Here is a 20,417-nt window from a genome sequence, read left to right as displayed (position 1 = left end):
AAGTCTTAGCAGACTAGGAATTTATAAATTGTTATGGAAGAAAAACGGACAGTATTAGAGTTGGAGGAAATCTAACATCCCTTTAAAACAATAGCCATCTTTTTTTGTGGTGAACCTCAACTTACTCTGAGCTCTAGCATTGCTCTTATTTTTTATAGAACCAGACCACACTCTGGTGTGTGAATTCCCTTTGCATCCATATAAGTCTCTGGAGGCAAATCCCATTTTTCCTCATTAGAAATGGGATTTCATTCTGAGTCTCTTCCATCCCTTTTGAGAAGGGATTGGATGAAAGAAGATGTAGAATTAGAATCGATGAGACTTGACAACTGATGAGATTTAGGTATTGAGGGTGAGGGAAGAATCAAAGATGATGGAAGATGAAAAACTACATGAATCAGATGATGGCCCACTCAATAGATACAGCAAAGTTTGGGGAAAGGATGTATTTAAGGGAAAGGTCATGAGTTCCATTTTATACATGATAAACAAGATGAGGAAATGGGTTGGTTGCAAAGGCTAAGTGACTTTCTCAAGATCACACAAACAGTAAGTGTAGGTGCTGGAGTTCCTGGTTGGAATGGTTATGTTTTCCCTCCACCCCAGCACTGATCCCTTGCTATTGCTTAGGCAACTTTAACACTTTTCATATTGTTGAATTATGATCTATGTTTATTGAAGGAGCCCTTCTGCTAAAACCACAGGTCCTGGATTTCCTGTTAGAATGCAGAAGGCTAGTAGAAAGGTTCTAAAAAAAAAGAAAAGTGGGATTGTGGGTAAGGAAATTTGAAGTAGCCTTTAAAAGTTTTAGAGGGAGGGGACAGCTGGGTGGCTCAGTGGATTGAGAGACGGAGGTCCTGGTTTCAAATCTGACCTCACTTCCTAGCTAAGTGACCCTGGGCAAGTTACTTAACTCCCCATTGCCCAGCTCTTACCACTCTTCTGCCTTGGAACCAATATACAGTATTGATTCTAATTCGTACGGTGACGGTTTAAAAAAAAAAGTTTTAGAGGGGGTAGAAGGAGAGACAAAGAGGCTGTTCTGGCTTTAAGTCAAGTCTGATCAAAATGCATAGTGAGTCAGTCTCTTCTCATGTCAGTCTGTTTTGTTTTTCCCTCGCTCTGGTAAACAAATAGGGAGAGGTTGAAACAGATGACTGACATTGTGTTTTAACATTAGGCCTAATTATCCCTGACTCCCTTATTCTGGACAGGCAAGACTTGGATAGATGTATGTGCCAGTGTCGTTTTTGCCTAGTATTCAAATTAATGTTCTTACACCGTCTGCTTATCTCAGGGTCTTTTTTGTTTCATTGATTTGGTACAGGGAAGGCTAAAGTTGAGTTTGATCCCAGCATAGGCTTTGTTCTGTTTCACTGTCATACAGAACACATTGCATCCCTTGGAAATGCATGGCACTGGTTTTGAGGGGAGGTCCAGGCCCGAATGCTCTGATATTAGTTAAAAGTCCCACCTCCCACACCTCACCGGACTCTGCCTCCCACTGCACCCATCTCCAGCACCTCACAATGATCAAGGCAAAATGGCATCCTTCTTAGGACCTCCTACTGGTGGATAGATGTCCAGACCCCAGTTTTATAGGTATCACGCCTCATGAGACTTTGGGTGATTGATTTGTTTGATGGGAATTCAGGGAAGGTGTGGTGTTGGCTTTATCTTCCTGGTATCATCTCACTAAAGAAATTAGTTTTATCTAGAATAGACTAGAAGACTTTGTATGACTTGGAGCAAGTCACATAACCTCTGTACCCCATGTGCAGTTTATGTAGCAGCTTGAATTATCTCCCTCTCAGGCTTCTTAGGAGGAAAAGAGCTTCGAAACCTGAATGCAAGTTCATCTTTGTGGTCTTTGGCCTGGCCCCAAAGTGACCTCCGGTGGGACGCCTTCTTAGAAAGCAAGGATTGCGAACTGTGTCTGGCATAATCTTCTTTACTTGGGACATCACTTTTGTTCTAGTTTTCCAAGTTTCTGCACTTAGAGCTATATCCAACTTGGTTTCCTCCCCTTTCCCTTGCATCTCTTTCCTGTCCCCTAAGAGTTTCTGTCATCTCAACAAAGGTAATGGTCTGTTTCAGAAATGTTGACAGAAAACTTATGGATAAGGATTCCTCTAACTCAGATTCACTAGTGATACCACTAGCAGAACCCCTGGCATTTTCTTATGGAAGCTTGTAGAATTTTAGAGCTGTGAAACTCAGTGGCATTTGAATCTAAATGGTTCCTTGCGAGGAGGAAGCCATTCTAAGACCACATCTTCTCTTCTGTCTTTAAGCCAGGACTGCTCCTAAACTGGAGTCTTATCTACTACCTTTGCTGTTTGTTTAGATCAGTGATTCCCAAAGTGGGTGCCACCGCCCCCTGGTGGGTGCTTCAGAGATCCAGGGGAGCGGTGATGACCACAGGTGCATTTATCTTTCCTATTAATTGCTATTAAAATTAAAAAAAAATTTAATTTCCAGGAGGCTAAGTAATATTCTGGAAAGGGGACCGTAGGCCAAAAAAGTTTGGCAACCACTGGTGTAGATACGTGCATTACTCCTGAAAAACCTTTTTAAAATCATACTTTTGGGCCCATATCAGTCAGAATGGGTATAAGTGGGTTCAGGGGTTAGAGGGAAGGGAGTGAGGCTCCATGTTTTATGTATGGATATTTGGGCCTTAATAACTGATTGTAAAAGCTTCTAAAGCAAGCTTCAGAAATGTAGTCTTTCTCAATAACCATGACTGTCAGCTCTGGGATTAGTATTGAGGTTCCCAGGGGAGCACCCTATACTTGAGAATGGTTTGCAGACCTTAATTAGATCTAGAGGGAGTTCAGAAGCCCAAACTAGCCTTTCTAAAGGACGCTGTGGGAGTAGCCCTATAGATTCATGGGCAATTTTACCCCCTGTGGGGTTAATGATGATTTCTGGAATTAATATAGCAGAGTCACTGAGCCCCTTTCCCACCTGCCCTAAGTAAGCTTCTGGAAATAACTCCAGGTAGCTAACAGCCTTAGTTTCCTTTTCATGTTTAACAAGGGCACATTCAGCTTTTTGGACTTCATTCGCAACAAGGTTGTAATACTTTGTTGATCTCCGAGTGGTCGAGGAAACTTCTGGTTATAGGGTTCCTGGCCAATTTTTGATCACCTCAGAGACACCAGACTTGTCTGTCTCAAGGGTCTCATCCTGAAGGACTGTACACAGTGAGAGAATAAATAATTATTAGCAGTGCAAGTATTCTAAGACCACCGTAAGGGATGAAAGATTCTATCCATAACCATAGAACAAACTATCAGAATATGATTGCAGATTGAACCATACCATTTCTCACTTTATTTTCTTCATGAGTTTTTTTCTTGTACATATGATACTCCTTTCGTGACATAAGGAAAATGGTCATTTAAATTGCATGAAACTAGAAACAATATATATCAGATTATTTACCCTCTGGGGAAGGGGGGCAGGGATTGGAGGATGGGAGAGATTTGAATGCAAAAGGTCAGAAAACAATTGTTTAAAAATTGTTTCTACGTGTATAATAAAAGGTATAAGTCAGTATATATAGACTGACACTAAGAAAAACCTGTAGGGCCAAGAGAACAGACTTGGCACTGTGTTTAGGGCCTTTGGTAAATGAACTAGGGTATTAGGTGTGGGTCAGGTGAGGGGGGAACAAAGTCATCAGTTCCCAGAGTTCTGGAAAATTTCAGGCTGCAAGCAAGCATATTAAACTGTGCGAATGATACAAACCAGGAAGAGATATCTGATATCTTGGGTCATAAAGGATCTCAACAGGCTGAAACAATGACTAAAATCTAATAAGATGAAATTTAATATGGACAAATGGAAAGTCATTATGCTTTGGTTTAAAGAAATCAACTTTGTGGCTTTCTGAGAATATTGAAAACTCAAAATAATGAGACAAGAATTTGATTTGCTGGTGGAGAATAAATGCTAATGTGATTTTAGATGACACCAAATCTCAACCTCTCATGTTCAGAATAGTAGAAGTGATAGTCCCCATTCTGCTTAGCCTTTGTCAGACCTCATGTGGAATATTGTGTTCAATTGTGGACACCATGATTTTAGGAAGACATTGATAAGATGAATCACACCCAAGCTAGTGAACCAAAATGGTAAAGAAGCTAGAGACCATACTATACAAGGGGATTATATGAAAGAACTGTCCACACAAGGGAAGAAATTGAAGGGGGTAGTACAGGGATTAAAACTGTCTCCAACCATTGGAAAGATTATCTTGGGAAAGGGAATCAGCCTTACTCAGATTAGTATCAGAGTTCAAAACAAAAGGTTTCATCTAGATAAAAGGAACCAACCGTGGAACCAATACTTAGTATCAATTCTAAGACAGAAGGTACAGGTTATAAAAAAAGAGTTAGGGTATCTAAAACTAGGGAGGTAATAATATCCTTGGTAGTTTACCCTAGCTAGCTCCAATATGGAACACTGTGTTCAGAATTACATTTTAGAAAAATCACATTTTAGAAAAGAATTGATAAACATTTCTGAGGAAGGTAATCAGGCTAGTAAATAGCATCATGGTCATACTACGTGAGATTGAAGGAACTGTATTAACAGCCTGAGGAAGAACAAATTTAGAGGCAGCATGATAGCTGTCTTTAGTTATTCTAGGAAATAATGAAGAGAGGCATTTGATGGGCTCTGCAGCAGACTGGGTAATGTGCTAGAATTGGAGCCAGTATGAACTGCTTGATGCCATCTCTGACACTTACAGAGCTTATCATAGGCAAAACACTGAACCTCTCAGTTTCCCCAGCTTGGAAAATGGGGATGGTAATGCCCGGTACTATTACTTCCTCTCAGGGCTATTGCAATGGTCAAATGAAATAAAGCATGGGGCTCATCTGAAATCACTATTTGATGTTTATGGCTGACTTTTCATGATCCCATTTGAGGTTTTCTTGGCAAAGATATTGCAGTGGTTTGCCTTTTTTTTTCTCTAGTTCATTTTACAGATAAGGAAACTGAGGCAAACAAGGTCACACAGCTAGTAAGTGTCTGAGGCCAGATTTGAACTCATTAAAGTCCTTCTGACTCTGCCACACCTGTTACTCTAACCACTGTACTTCCTAGCTGCCGAAAAGCATCATTCCTTAGGAAGAGCCAAAAGTCTATGCTTTTTAGGCTTGATGCAAGGAAAAATCTCTTTGAACTATTCCAAAATTATAATGAAATGTTTTAAGAGGTCATGGGTTACCTCTCAATAGAGGTTTCAAGCAAAGTCTGAATGACCATATGCTGAATTTTTAGCCAGTTTTATGAGTTGGAATATATGATTGTCACATGCCAAATCATTTCCTTTTGAAATGCTAATTGGCAATAGGTTTATTCTTCACTGAGTAGATAAGATCCATAATTATTGTAAAGTGAATAAGAAAAGTAGGACTAGAAAGCTCAAGGGGTAACAGATGGAGGAGCTGATCTAGACTGGATGTCTACCAAAGGGAATAATTTGAGAGACTGCAGAGCTTAGGAGCCAGAGAGTAGCAGACAGTCATCCAAGTTGTCTAATGGCTAACTTGTGTTTGCCCAGTAATAGGCCTGAGCTCCCGCATGTTTCCAGAACCAGCCATAAAATACCTTATATAAGTTCTGGCTACATTTCCCCTTAACGTTAGTGCCTTGCCTCTGTAATTATCTGTGATTTATCCTTTTTCTATCTCACTTGTATAGAATTGTCTACATGTGGTGTCCTCCTTTATACTGGAGCTCTTTGAAAGTCATTTTTGTTTTGGAAAATACTTTTTTTCTTCATAAACATGTTATTTATGTTAATGTAGAGATTTATTTTAAAATGAATATTTTTATTTATCTTTTCATTTCCAGCATAATATTATTTATTATTGTCAATGTCAAAATATTGACAGATAGAATCCACATGAATAAAAGCTCTTTGAGGAGTCCTCGATAAAATTTTTATTTGTATAAAAGGGTTCCTGATCTCAATGTGGAATCTAGAGACCTCAAATTTGTGGCCTGGTGGGATCTGATGAGCCCCAAGTTTTAGTACTAGTTTGTAAGTTGGAGACCCCAAAGCTTGTACCCATGAGAATCCACCCTGAATGGAATCTCAGGCTAGCAGTTTCAGATTGAATAATTGACCTTAAGGTTAAAAGCTAAGTGACTCTTTTTGCCATAGAAGGTTCTCCCATTGTACTACATCCCCCTTTCGGGGAATCGAACTGAACTCGACCTTCGGTTTATACCTTCAGCTTATGAGACTGGCACGTTGCCTACTGTGCTTGAGTCACTTGTTTTTTACCTTAGGATCCATTATTCAGTCTGAAACTGCTAGCCTGAGATTCACGGGAACAAGTACAAACTTTGGGGTCTCCAACTTACAAGCTAGTCCTAAAACTTGGGGTTCATTAGATCCCACAAGGCCACAAGTTTGGGATCTCTAGATTCAACATCGACAGTTAAAAGATTCATGTTCGTTTCCTCTCCTTTTCCCTCCTCCCTCTCAGAGCTGACAAGCAATTCCACTGGGTTGTTTATATATGTATCATTGTTCAAAATCTTTTTCCATATAATTCATATTTGTAATAGAGTGATCTTTTAAAGCCAAAACCCCAATCATATCCCCATTGAACTATGTAATCAGTCATGCTTTTCTTCTGTGTTTCTGCTCCCACAGTTCTTTTTCTGGATATGGATAGCTTTTTTTCTCACAAGTCCCAGAATTGTCCTGGATCACTGTATTGCTGCTAGTAGCAAAGAAAAAAATTTCATTTGATCATTCTACAGTGTATCAGTCTGTGTACAATGTTCTCCTGGTTCAACTCATTTCATTCTGCATCAATTCCTGGAGGTTGTCTAGTTCATATGGACATTTTCCAGTTCATCATTTTTTACAGCACATATTCCATCACCATCAGATACCACAGTTTGTTCAGCCATTCCCCAACCGAGGGAAAGTCCCTCATTTTCCAGTTTTTTTCCCCCACTATAAAAAGCACAGCTATAAATATTTTTGTATAAACATTTTTCATTATTATCTCTGGAGTGCAAACCTAGCAGTGGTATGGCTGGATTAAAGGGTAGTTAATCTTTTAAAGCCCTTTGAGCATAATTCCAAATTGCCTTCCTCTTCTGCTTTATTTTTAAAAATCTGATTTTGTATTTTTGTATTCAATAGGTCATCTGCGTCCATGATGTTTCTTCTATTTACCGAGTCCCTCTGTTACTAGAAGAGCAAGGTGTTGTAGATTACTTCCTACGCAGACTTGATCTTCCAATTGAGAGGCAGCCAAGAAAGATGCTGATGAAGTGGAAGGAGATGGCTGACAGGTAAGTGTCACAGCTTGGAAGAGCTTTGGTTTCCCAGGCTTTATTTCTGCCTCAACCCATAGGACTGGTATTTCTCAGAGTATCAGATTGGAATTACTTAGTTGTTCAATCTCATTTTTGTCTTTAACCTTTGAGATCTTATTTGAACTCATAAGAGGACTTTTTTGAATTTTTTTTCCTGTTTTTGAAGCCCTGGGACGTTCTTAACAAAGAATGTATTTCTGACTTCTTATCCGCTTTGAGTTGCTTTTTTAGTAGCAGTTAAGAGATTATATGAATCTGTTCATCTGTGACCAGTTAAAGAATTTGCAGAATGGATAACTGCCATGAAGGTCTGGCACATGGAACAGAGCAAAGACTCAGCAAAGGGATCAATAGTGCTTGAACTCACAATGAAATGTTTCCTAACTTGGAAAGCCTTTGCCACCCTTCATTTATTGGAATGAGACACCTTTGGGAAGGTTAAGAAGAGATTGTTTTCTGCAGAGAATCAGATTAGATCAGATCGAAGTTTCTATTGAAGAAATTCTACTCTGGACTTAATCTGGCTACTATGAAATGTATAAGCCACTTGTTAATATTGTTGATAGAAACTGGATCTCTATTTGAGAACTCCAGAATTTCAATGTGAGATTGGCTGAATTTGTGATGTGACATTGGGAAATTTGCATTTGAATTCAAGTGGCTTTTATTTGCTCAAGCAGTTTTTCTTGATCCTGCCCCCACTTACCACTCACTCCCAGCCCCTTCCCATTTACTTGTCTGGAATGCTTCTTGGACCACGGAGAGTTTTGGCTTCAGGTTGAATGCCAGGAGGTTGGGCTATAACTATGGCAATCATCACTGTGACAAGTTGGCAGCTATTGATGGTGAACATTACTAGAAAGAATGAAACTCTGGACATCTTTATAAAAGATGAGGAAAAGTCATCGCCTTTTCCTCAGGACTGCTGTTAAGGTAGATGAAAGCTGGACTAGATTGGGAGGCTGAGGAGACCTCACTGTAAATCTCATTTCTTCCATTTACTTTGCCATGTGATTCTAGACCAGGCACTGAAGCTTTCAGTTTTCTGATCTGAAACAAGATGGTTGGATTGAGATCATTTCTACCTTAATCCTCTAACCCATCCTGTGCTTGCTTGCTTTTTTCTACCCTGGGGAGGAGAAGATGGTGCCTTGGACCCACACTGTCTGTGTCCTTAAGCTTGAATGTAGCACTAACACCAATTTAATCTTTGTGGACCCAGAACTCCTTTCACAAAGCTCTTTTTCCTTTCCTTCCCCTCACTCTTTACTCCCAGTACAAGTAGCCCAGTACAAGTAGCATGGGAAGATCTCACCATTGGTGCCATACTACATAAAATGACTTATCCTGGGCTCCTTTGGTGAGTGAGTGTTCTAGCTCTGTGGATGAGGTATGGGCCAAATGGTAGGTCTTAAAGCCTCAGTTTCCTCATTTGTAAGATAGAATATTTGTTTTGCCTAAATTCAAGTTTGGGGTTATAAGGGAAACTGCTTTGTAAACCTCAAAGGACTATAGAAATGTAACAGTGCTCATTATTTGTCACATTTTTTTGCATGCCCCACCCCCTCAGTCCAGCAGCCCAAAGCAAGCACCTCCTCCGCTCTCTGGGGTAATTCGGGGGCTCACAGGCAGCTTGAAATTGCCATTTGGGCACATGAACTTGAAAACCTTTGCTAACTGCCTTAGAGGAAGAAATAGGATCTGTCCCTGGCCCTTGAGGCTTTTTCTTTACTCATCTGTGTTAGTTTCTAGGACAGACACCTTCATCTTCATCACTTCAGAGCTAGAAAAAACCTTAGAGAGGTGTCCTTTCTGCCTCCTCATTTTTAACCTCTTAGGTTAAGTGATTTAATGCTCAAGGTCACATAGGCAGGCAGTGGCACAGAGCTGGTAATCAGCTTGTTTTCTAGCTCCCAAGTCAGGGATCTTTTTATGATTGGGCTGCCTCTTGGTGGAACCAAAGCTTTCTCTTATTTTCTAAATTTTGGCTTGATTGCTGAGCCTTTATGTTGAGCTCCTGAGTCTGCTTGACTCCCTGGATGCTGAGGTCTGTGGCACTTGAATCTCCTGCTTCTGTACTTGCTGGCTTCTGACTCCAAATCTGGCTGTTTGCTTTTGCCTCTGCCTTTTGTCAGCATGGGGTTTTTTTCCCCCTTTAAAGAAATCTTTTTTATTGTGAACTTAATCATCGACAAATATAAACACTTAAGTACACAAAGTAGAAAAAGGACTATGGTTGGAGCTCTGAATGTCCATGTAACAAAAATTTCTTGGTTTTCATCCCTTTTTGAATTTTCTTTTCTCCTGTTTTTAATTTTTTTGATGTCTTATCTCTATCAGTATCCACAACCTCACAACAAATAAGTAAAGAATAAAAAACTAACACAGCTGTGTCTAAAAATCTATGTCCATCTGCACTCTCCAGTGTTCTAAAGTTATGATTGTTCTCTATGTTGTTCAGAGTTCTCAAGCAAAAGTGGATATTAGAGAATTTATTCATAAGTGAAAAGAGTGAATGCAATCAGAAGGGGGCTATAAGTAATCTTATGTATATAAAAGATTTCTAGTTAGGCTGACCAGATAATGCCTAAATTTCTAAGCTGATCTAAACTTCTAAAGTTTTCCCTGGCCTGGTTTAGGTCCCATGACATTTTATCTATGAGCCCACATCAGAGTCCTTCAAGGAAAATGATGTCTGTGGGTCATCCCCACAGTATGCACTCATGTCAGTTTTGTTTTTTATTTAACTCTTATATTTTAGAATCAACAATAAGTATTGGTTCCCAGGCAAAAGAATAATAATAAGGGCGTAGGTAGGCAAAGGGTGACTTGTCCCAAGTCACTCTAGGAAGTATCCAGGGTCAAATTTGAACCTAGGACCTCCTGTCTCTAGGCCTGGCTCTCAATCCACTGAGCCACCTGGCTGTCCTCTACCCATGTCAGTTTAAAAAATTTATCTTTTGTACTCAAATTTGTACTCAAGCTGGAATTTCCTGGACCATTCTGTAATCAGACTGTAGTCTGACTTACCCAATTAGGAAGCCTTCCACTGCCTATGGGCTTTAGGAATTCCTACATAATGGATAAGGAATCTTTTCCTGCCCCTCCCCTGCACCCTGTCTATCTGCCAAAGATAAAAGTCAATCTTTAGTTCTTAAGGGTTCTGAATATTTGTCCCCACATATGACACAAATGCCTCCTAAATTGCACAAAAGACAGTCCTTTTCATAAGAAAAATCTCAATTCCCTCATCAATTATGTTTAGGGTTATAGGGCCTGTGTTGGTTGATAGGAAAAGAATGATATAAGGTAGTGATTCCCAAAAGTGGGTGCCACTGCCCCCTGGTGGGTGCTGCAGCAATCCAGGGAAGCGGTGATGGCCACAGGTGCCTTTATCTTTACTATTAATTGCTGTTAAAATTTTTAAAAAGTTAATTTCCAGGGGGCTAAGTAATATTTTTTTCTGGAAAGGGGGCGGTAGGCCAAAAAAGTTTGGGAACCACTGATATAAGGCATTCAGTTCTTTTTACTTCACTGCTGCTGCTCACACACCCTCTGCACATCACTGCCCCTTTTTGGAGATAATCGTGAGTGCTTCCAAGTCCTTCCCTAGGTTCCTTGCAGGGGGACAGCCTTTTGTACTGCTGCTGCTGAGGAGGGTAGCAGGCTCTCATCCTGATCTCCTCTATGTCCTCAGACCACATTGTGTGAGACCCATTTTCCATCACCTCAGCTTTATCGGGTTCTCTTCCTGTCCTGGCATAACAGAGCGCCTCTTGTTTCAGAGTACTTTCTGCCCCTTCCTCAAACCATGCATTGCTGTTTGTATCTGCTGCAGGTATGACCGTTTGCTAGAAACCTGCTCCATTGCTCTAGTCGGGAAATACACTAAGTTCTCCGACTCCTATGCCTCGGTCATTAAAGCCCTGGAGCATTCTGCACTGGCCATCAACCACAAGTTGGAGATAAAGGTAGGAGAGATGCGCCATTGTGGCCATTTAGAGTGCAGTGGCACACACGTGGTAAAGGAAAGTTGCCTTAAACTAGGGTCAGAGACATCATTTATGTTTAAGTTTACTGCTGTGTTAAGGGACGCCTTTGAAAACCTACGTGCAGTTTGGAACAGCTTCTACTTTAAGAAACTTTTTTCACATTTTTATAACTTTTCTACTTTACCAGCCTCTTTCCTCACCACCATTATGTGAGACAGGATCACTGATTTAGAGGAGCGGAGAGACCTTAGAGATCATTTGGTCCAGCTCCTCAGTTTTACACACAGGGTAGGGGGCCCAGAGAGGTTACACCCCCTGCTTACTTCTCTGAGGTCACATAGAGCAGATACTTGTGTCAGGGACGAAATTCAAACCCAGCTCCTAGGATTCTCGGCAGTGTTAGAGAGGGAAACGGTGGGGTTAGGGTCAGGAGTACAGGACTGAGCTGCAGAGGAAGTACCCGAGTTAAATCTTGTGTCGGGTACTAGGTGACCATGGGCAAGTCATTTAATGTTTCTTCTCTGAGCCTCAGTTTCTTCATCTGTAAACTATAGATCATTATCCGTACTTGTACCAGACTGCTGTGATGATCAGATGAGAAAATGTATATAAAGTGCTTTGTAAATCTTAAAATGTAAGTGATTATTACACTGTGCTGGTAGGGCAAATCCATTTCTCATTTTAAAGTTGAAGACATCAACTTATATTGGGAGGAAAATTACTTGCCTGTGGTCAGTAATAACAGCTAATAAGTGATGGAACCAAACCAGAACCCAGGTCCGCTGACCACACCAATTCTGGCAAGAAGCTTTATGTGTATGATTTGCCATGAATGAAATATGACATGCATATGACACATGTTGTGATGTGATGTAAGGTGTGTGTGGGGAGAGGTTGATTCAGAAGCTACAGGTAGTGGGTTTATGGTTTGCTTGCAATTCTTTTGCAATCATCCTTGCTTTCTGGGTGATGGGAGGGGGTTCTTAGAAGTCCGAGCTTCATTGATTTTTTTGGAGCATCGTTTCCTTTTCTGGAATGACTTTCAGTTTCTAATTGGCCCTTGGCATTCAGTCTGCACTGGTCATCTTAAGGAAACAGTGAAGGAGACGGATAAGACAGGTCTAGGGGCTCTGAGGTCTAAGAGCTATATAGATACAGCAGGCTCTATGCTGCTGACATTCTCCGGGTAGAGCTTGTTTCCCCCAAATCCATTTTTTGGCACTGCCAGAGTAGGGCTGCTCCTGAAGAAATTCACCTCCCATTCCACCAAGAATAATAGCCAGAGTACTTCATGAGGTGGCAGCAGATAGAAACCACTCTGTTCAGAAGGAGCCCAGTGATGAGGGGGATGTCCCCCTTCCCAGGGTTGGAGCTATCCCCATTTGACAGTTTGGTTCCAAAAGACTTGTGCCCATTCCTAAGTAGGTGGGGGAGGGAGGAGAGCTTTTGAGAAGGAAACAACTTGTCACCTGAATGACCTCTCTGTGGAGCTCATCAGCTCTCTGCTGGCAATTCTCAAATCTACCCATCTTGCCTCAACCAAGCCTTGAACAAGACTCTCCTTCTTGCCACTCTGGGCAGTTTCTCTGGCTGTCCTCCGTACCTGGAATATTCTGCTCCTGTTCTGACTCCTGACCTCCCTTGGCTTCTTTTAAGTTGCACTTAAAATCCCACCTTCCTTTAACGCCTCTTAATTTTAATGTCTGCCTTTAATTATTCTTTATCTTATCCCTGGCTTGTTTGTGCATATGCTTGCTTGTTGTCTCCCCTCTAGATTGTGGGTTTCTTGAGGGCAAGGATCGTCTTTTGCCTCTTTTATTATATCCCTAGTGGTTAACCCAGTACCTGGCATGTAGCAGGAGACTTTTAATACATGTGACCGACTAGGCCAGCTCCCATTATTTGGTATAGGTAAATCTCAGATTTAGGGGTATGTTCCAGCTTGTAAGAGAATTTCCGATTCTTTTAAGCAGGAGAAGATGGGAAATAAAAATCATGACAAAGCCAAGCCTTTGGTTTTATAGTTCTGCTTCTAAAAGAAATTTCCCCTTGTCTGCCTTTTTCCTCAGTATATAGATTCAGCTGACTTGGAACCAAGTACTTTACAAGAAGAACCTGTCCGATATCATGAAGCTTGGCAGAAGCTCTGTAGTGCCAAGTAAGGAGTACTTTTGTGCCTCGGGTTTTAAGAAGAAATGGTCATAGGCAGAACTTTTTGTAAAAAGTCTTGTGTAGGGGGTGGTGAGGGAAAGGAAGGGGTATAATCGGCCTTCCCAGTGAACCGAAGAGGTGTTTGAAACAGAGCAATTGATGTGTGAAAGTCATTTAGTTGCTATAAGGCCAGTGCCAAGGCCCAGGTCTGGGCATCTGGCTCTAAATCCAGGAGATACCTGTTGCCTGCCCATTGTGTGGCCCACACCAATGCAATTATTGGACAATATATTCTTTAAAACCCTAGAAGCAGGGGGCAGCAGAGTGGCTCAGTGGATTGAGAGCCAGACCTAAAAGATGGGAGGTCCTGGGTTCAAATGTGACCTCAGGCACTTCCCAGCTGTGTGACCCTGGGCAAGTCACTTGACTACCATTGCCTACCCTTACCACTCTTCTGCCTTGGAGCCAATACACTGTATTGGTAAGGTAAGGGTTTTAAAAACAAACAAACAAACAAACAAAAAAAAAACTCTAGAAGCAAAATACTTTGTATTAGTATGTCAGTGTCTCCAGTGGGGTTTCTAGAACATTAGACCTATGGAAAGATGATAAGCAAGGCGATCCTTGCACTTGTTTTGTCTCATGCAGTGGAGTGCTGGTTCCAGGGGGTTTTGGTGTTCGAGGAACAGAAGGGAAAATTCAAGCCATTTCCTGGGCACGGAAACAGAGAAAACCTTTCTTAGGTAAGTGGTTCAATAAAATTGATGCAAAGGGTGGGAGAGGTGCCTATTGGGAGCCCATTAATAAAGCCATGGGTATTTACTAACAACCACCCAAATGCCCTCATTCCCATAGCACAGCTGGAGGAGAGGCTGAAGCCTCCTTGTTTTGTTTGGGAGAAATCCAAACTTCCTTTTAGAAGAGAATTTCTCAGCTTAGGAACTTGCCTTCTTTTCTCCCCAAGGGAGGTATGTGTGGGTTTAAAGAGAGACCTAGGGGAGAGCTCGCTCCCTCCCTCCCAAGTAAATGTAGTTGTTTCACAGTGCTCCGGAGACCTCATGGCTTATCTGCTCCCAAATTGAGATACAAATTGCCTCTAATTGCAAGGTTTCTGAATGCAGTGAGGTGTAGTCATTTTCAGCTTGATTAGTTGTAAATGGGAAGCTTAACGAAAGGAAGGAAACTTGAATTTCTAAAATCTTTTATGGTGAGAGCATTGTTTGTGTCTATGCCTTGAAAGAAGGTCCAGCTTGATATGGAATTTCTTTCTTGCGTGTTCTCGGGGACCCAGTTTTTTTAAAAATGAGGCATGAAGTCCACATGCTTGTCTGACTCAGAAATGGTGATGTTCTCTGGGAGTACGACACTGTCCCCTACCCTCCACTTCCCACTCCCCGGGTGGGACTGCCCTGAGAGAGCACAGTTGCCACAAGTGGTCTTTAGTGACTTATATTTTTGTTGTCTTTTTCTCATTTGTCCTTTGGAAGGTGTGTGCTTAGGAATGCAGCTGGCAGTGGTTGAATTTTCCCGAAACGTTTTGGGTTGGCAAGGTATGGCTATAACTCCTTGTTATTTTTTATCATAAAACACAATTGTTTTGCACATTGTCAATGAGTAACTCAAAGCATAGTTGGAGGCTTCGGTTTTAAAAAATTCACTGGGATAGAGGCCGCCAGTCAATCTGACTTGAGCAGCGAGTTATCACCATGAAAGAGCATTATGTGGTGTGATATTCGAAATTGGTGACAGATCTTTACTTACTGAGCATCCTGTCTCTATGCTGTGGGCTCAGCACCTGTTGGAGGCCCTGGGAGTAGTCACAGTAGTAGTAATTCCTCTTTTGGGGAATATAGGGACTTACAAGTGACAACAACTCTGAGGTGTTATAGGTTGTCTCAGCCTCATTTGTTAGATGAGGAGACAGGCCAAGAGCTGGAAAGTGACTTCTCTAAGGTCACACAGCTAGTAACTGGGGGAGCAAGGTTCTCTGGACTCTGATTTCCTGATTTCCAGGGCTCTTTTCACAACACTCAGCTGCCTAAAAAACACGTCAGACAATTTGCTGTCACAGTTTACAGGCTAGCTGAGGATACAAGGAACACACACTCTACGAAAAGTTGGTTAGAAGTTTAAGAGACACCACAAAGCTAATTTATCATTGCAGGTTCTGATTCTCCTTCTACACATTTTAGATTTCTGGAGATATTTGCAAAGGAGATTGATATTTGCTGGCAGTTATTATCTTTTTCTCCTCTTTGGTTAATAATACCTAATAATGATAGGTAGTTTTTTTAATATATGTAATATGGGTGTGTATACATAGTCACATCTATAGATAAACATTATCTATCTTGATATAGTTTAATTTGATCCTCACAGCAACTCCATGAGGTATTGGGGCTCATTGTCTTCATTTGATTTTGGAGGAAACAGAATCAAGTAGAATTACTCTGAGTCATCTCTGCTCATGCTGAGAGCAGGGAAGAGAGAGTTCTAGCTAAAGAATAAGAGTATTAGTAACTGAACTGCTTGCAACTATTTCTCCTAAGGGAAGGATTTTGGTTTTCACAGATGCCAATTCAACAGAGTTTGACCCTAAGACAAGTCATCCTGTGGTAAGACTCTAATGTAGACCCTCTGACCCATGTCTGACCAACAGGGGTCTGAATGAACTGAGAATACCAAGCAAGCCCTTGTCTGTCCTTTTGTCTGAACCAAGTCCTCATCCTGCCCTCTGCTCTACTGAGGCAGAGATATCTTAGGTGATATGGAATCAGTTTTCTATATTATCTAAAGAGGCACAGATAGTCTAAAAATCTTCCAAATGAATTTGAGAATTAGTTTTGGTGATCAAGTCTTCATTCTTCCAGTAAGAAGACATAATGTCAGATCAGTGTTTCTGTTTGCGGAAACAGAAAAGGAAAGGATGAAAATAGCTACCACCTCTATGGCCATTCTTATTTTTAATAATTTATTTTAAAATATTTTTCCATGGTTACATGATTCATGTTGTCTCCCTTCCCCTTCCAGAGCTGACAAGCAATTCCACTGGGTTATACATGTATTATCACTTGATACCTATTTCTTTAATATTCACTTTTATAATTAGAGTAATCTTTTGAAACCAAAACTCCAAATCAATATACCCATTTAAACAAGTGATAAATCATGCTTTTCTTCTTTGTTTCTACTCCCACAGTTCTTTCTCTAGCTATAGATATCATTTTTTCTCATATGTCCCTTGGGATCATCCTGGATCATTGCATTGCTATTAGTAGCAAAATCTATTACATTTGATTGTCCTTCAATGTTTCACTTTCTATGTACAATGTTCTCCTGGTTCTGCTCATTTCACTCTGCATCAGTTCATTGAGGTTCTCCCAGTTCATGTAGAAATCAAGCAGTATATCATTCCTTATAGCACAATAATATTCCATCACCATCAGGTACCACAATTTGTTCAGCCATTCCCCAATTGAGGGACATCCCCTCATTTTCTAGTTTTTTTGCCACCACAAAGAGTACATTTATGGCCACTTCTGTTCCACTTTCTCAAGGAAACTTTGTGTTGATTTATTTCTAGGTAATCGACATGCCAGAACACAATCCTGGGCAAATGGGTGGCACCATGAGACTTGGCAAGAGGAGGACCCTCTTCCAGACGAAGAACTCAGTCATGAGTAAGAGCAGCTTCTCCTTTTGACCTGACCCTTCAGCTTGAGGCAATTTGGGCTAGCGCTGAGGGGCCTCAAGGCTGAAGAGAGGCAGAAGCAGATCTGCCACTGGCTCTTTCTGATGGGATTTGCTCTTGCTGAATCTAGGTTTATAAGATTCTGGAAGAGGAGAGCATGGCAGAACTCTGACTGGAAGCTTTGGAAGCAGATTTTGATTTAGTATAAAGAAAATTTCCCTCACAACTAGAGCCCATTGGAAAGTAAAATGGGCTTCTTTCTAGAATTATTATGAGATTAGAACACCACTTGTGAAGAGACAAATGGTTAATGCTTTGGAGAAGGTTTGGATTGTGGTTCCACCAAGCCAGTTAAGAACGTATCTTCTCTTGTATTTCTTAGCCTGGAGAGATAATGCAGCTCCTTCTTGTGCTTAGCAGTATCTTCTTGTGTTCTGATATCTGTACAGCCCAGGAAAGTGACACCCCAATGCAGGGTGGTATGTTCACTGCGAACATACCTACCTGGCGCATACTCCTTTCAGGCTTGAGTAAAGTGGGCACATCCTACTTAATATACTGGGTTCTCTATTGGTAAAACATTTTTAATATGACATGGTGTCTATCAGCATTGATGTCCTGATATTGGAGACACTTTCCTAAAGCAAGATTCATATATTGTTAACATTATTTGGGGAATGAGTTGTTTCTGTTGCATTTTCCCTGTGAGTGGTCTGAAGGTGGCAGAATTAATAGTCTTGGGGACAGGCTCTTGTGCTGTTACCTGTAAGAGAGCCCTAGAAATGGATGTGTGTTCATGGAAACCCAGATGTCAAGGCAGGAAGGGGCTGTGAATTCATTTCTTCAGGTAACTGAAGCTCTTAAAGGAGAGTGTGAAACAATGGCCTGCACTCTGCTCCCTTTCTAGGAAAGCTGTATGGGGATCCTGATTACTTGGAGGAAAGACACCGACACAGGTTTGAGGTATGCATTGGGGCTTCTGCAGCCTCCTTTCTGTTCTACTAGAAGCACCATGTCATTAAAGGAGCATTCTGTATCCCCCACAGGTGAATCCAGTCTTAAAGAAATGTTTGGAAGAGCAAGGCTTGAAGTTTGTGGGCCAAGATGTTGAAGGAGAGCGAATGGAAATTGTGGAGCTGGAGGGTAAGTATTCATGCAGTTGAATAAATTGAGGGTTTCTAAGTTTGCAAATTTGATGAAATATCTTAGGCACTTCCTTCCCTTCAAGAAAATTATTTATTTAGAGGTTTTTTTTTCCCCCATGGCTACATGATTCATGTTCTTTCCCTTTCCTCCCTCCTTCCTGAGCTGTCAAGCAATTCCACTGGGTTATACATGTATAAACCTATTTCAAAACCTATTTCCATATTATTTGCAATAGAGTGATCATTTAAAGTCCCAAATCATATACCCATTGAACCACGTGATCTTTTTTTTCTTCTGCATTTCTACTCCCACAGTTCTTTCTCTGGATGTGGATCGTGTTCTTTCTCATATGAAAGTTCCATCTTAGGCACTTAAAAGATTAAACAAGAAAAGGCTTTTTTGTGTAGCGAGGTCCCCGTTAGAAAATTCCTTTAACCAATGTAGACTAGCACCTTCTCTGTAGTCTTACAGGATAGTTGGTCCCATAGATAGTAAATGTCAAAAGAAGATCTGGAACACAGCTAGGATTTTGACTCCAAGGCTAGAGCTCTGTTCACCAGAGTTTGGGCTCCCTGCCACATAGGTAAACTAACCCAAAATGTAATTGCCACTAAAAATAGATCTAAAAAGAAGAAAAATTTCCATAGACTCCTTAGCATTTAACAAGGAAGAACTAAAGGCCAACTAGTTGGTACAACAAGCAAAAATGCTTTTGTTCTGTACCCCTTCTAGGACTGTCTGAAGTTCTGCTCTCGTAGTTATTTTTCAATATTTCAACCCTTAGCCCTGGAAAAGGGCAAGAAAGAAGAACAGAAAAGTGAATTCTGCAGGTTAGGAGGAATGGTGTTGGTAACTCCCCACGTTTGTTGTGTTCCCTTTCATGGAACAGTGTAAAAGTCACTGGAAAGTATAGTATTCCAAGGCCCAGATCCTTAGCATTCTAGCCAAGTTCTGTGGAGGTTAAGCTTGGCCCCAGAGGGTGTGGAAGGGGGTGACCTTTTCTCTAGGCTTGAGATCTTGGTTATTAAATTCTTTTGAAAAAAACCTTAGTTTCAACTACATGCCTCAGAACTGAGGATGCTCTAGATGAAAAAAAGTCTGTCCTCAAGGAGCTTACAATCAGATGGGGATTATAAGACACATAAAACATATACACAACAACATAAGAGGGACAATGTGATCTGGGAAAAATGTTTTAAGGAGTTTAACGAGGGAAAGATGACTTTCAGTTGGTGGGTGGGGAGGGGGGTGAGTAGCATCAAAGGAAAAGAATGAATTCTGCTAGTGATGAGTGAGGGTGGGGTGCATTTCAGGCTTTGCAGGACAAGCTCATTGTCCAGTTTAGCCAAAATGAGAAAGTTAGAGGAAAAGAATAAACATTTATTAAGTGCTTACTATGTACAGGCATCATGCTAAGCATTTAACAAAGAATCATCTTATTTGAGTCTTACAACCTACCTGGAGTAAACTGCTTTTAGACAAGTACATCCCTATGGTTACATAGCTTGTCTGAGGCTGGGTTTGAACTCGGGTCTTCTGACTTCCAGGCCTGGCATGCTATCCACTAATGCCATTTACCTTAAACATGAGTCTACATTTCAGTTAGGAGTAGAATAAATACAGTTGGAAAGATAGTTTGGAGGAGATGTGGAGGCCTTTAAATGTCAGGGGTTATGTATTTGGATAATGTTCTAGGTGTCTTTATTACCTTCAATTATTAGGATGCTTCAAAGACACTCATTTCTTTTTTCAATGACAACACTATTACCATTTTTTTTGGCAACACTATTACCAGTTCCCTTTCCCAAAATAAGAGAAAAACACAATCCTTATAACATAAAGCAAAATACATCTACACGTTTACTTTGTCCAAAATATTTTTCTCATTCTTCGTCTTAGAGTTCATCAAACCTCCCCTAGGAGAGGTGGGTAGTGCTTCATCACTGATTCCTTTGAGTCATAGTTGGTTGGTGCATTGATCTGAGTTCTCAAGTCCTTCCAAACTGTTGTTGTTGTATAAATTGTTCTGGTGCTTCTTATTTCACTGCATCAGTTCATACAAGTCTCATTTGGAG

General features: G+C 40.9%; 1 protein-coding gene across 1 annotated transcript in view; it reads left to right on the top strand.

Annotated features, from left to right (window-relative positions):
- CTPS1 (CTP synthase 1) overlaps window positions 1–20,417 on the top strand; it is a 42,537-nt gene that overhangs the window by 18,355 nt on the left and 3,765 nt on the right. Inside the window, exons 8-16 of the mRNA XM_044671427.1 lie at window positions 7,187–7,338; window positions 11,201–11,333; window positions 13,424–13,512; window positions 14,154–14,248; window positions 14,993–15,055; window positions 16,077–16,120; window positions 17,089–17,185; window positions 18,104–18,159; window positions 18,243–18,339. Of these exons, the coding sequence (XP_044527362.1) occupies window positions 7,187–7,338; window positions 11,201–11,333; window positions 13,424–13,512; window positions 14,154–14,248; window positions 14,993–15,055; window positions 16,077–16,120; window positions 17,089–17,185; window positions 18,104–18,159; window positions 18,243–18,339 (826 nt within the window). The remainder of the gene's footprint in view (window positions 1–7,186; window positions 7,339–11,200; window positions 11,334–13,423; window positions 13,513–14,153; window positions 14,249–14,992; window positions 15,056–16,076; window positions 16,121–17,088; window positions 17,186–18,103; window positions 18,160–18,242; window positions 18,340–20,417) is intronic.

Source organism: Gracilinanus agilis, chromosome 3 (genome assembly GCF_016433145.1).
Source record: "Gracilinanus agilis isolate LMUSP501 chromosome 3, AgileGrace, whole genome shotgun sequence".
NCBI classification, from domain to species: Eukaryota; Metazoa; Chordata; class Mammalia; order Didelphimorphia; family Didelphidae; genus Gracilinanus; species Gracilinanus agilis.
Note: the sequence above shows the minus strand (reverse complement) of the source record. Positions and strands in the feature narration are given on the sequence as shown.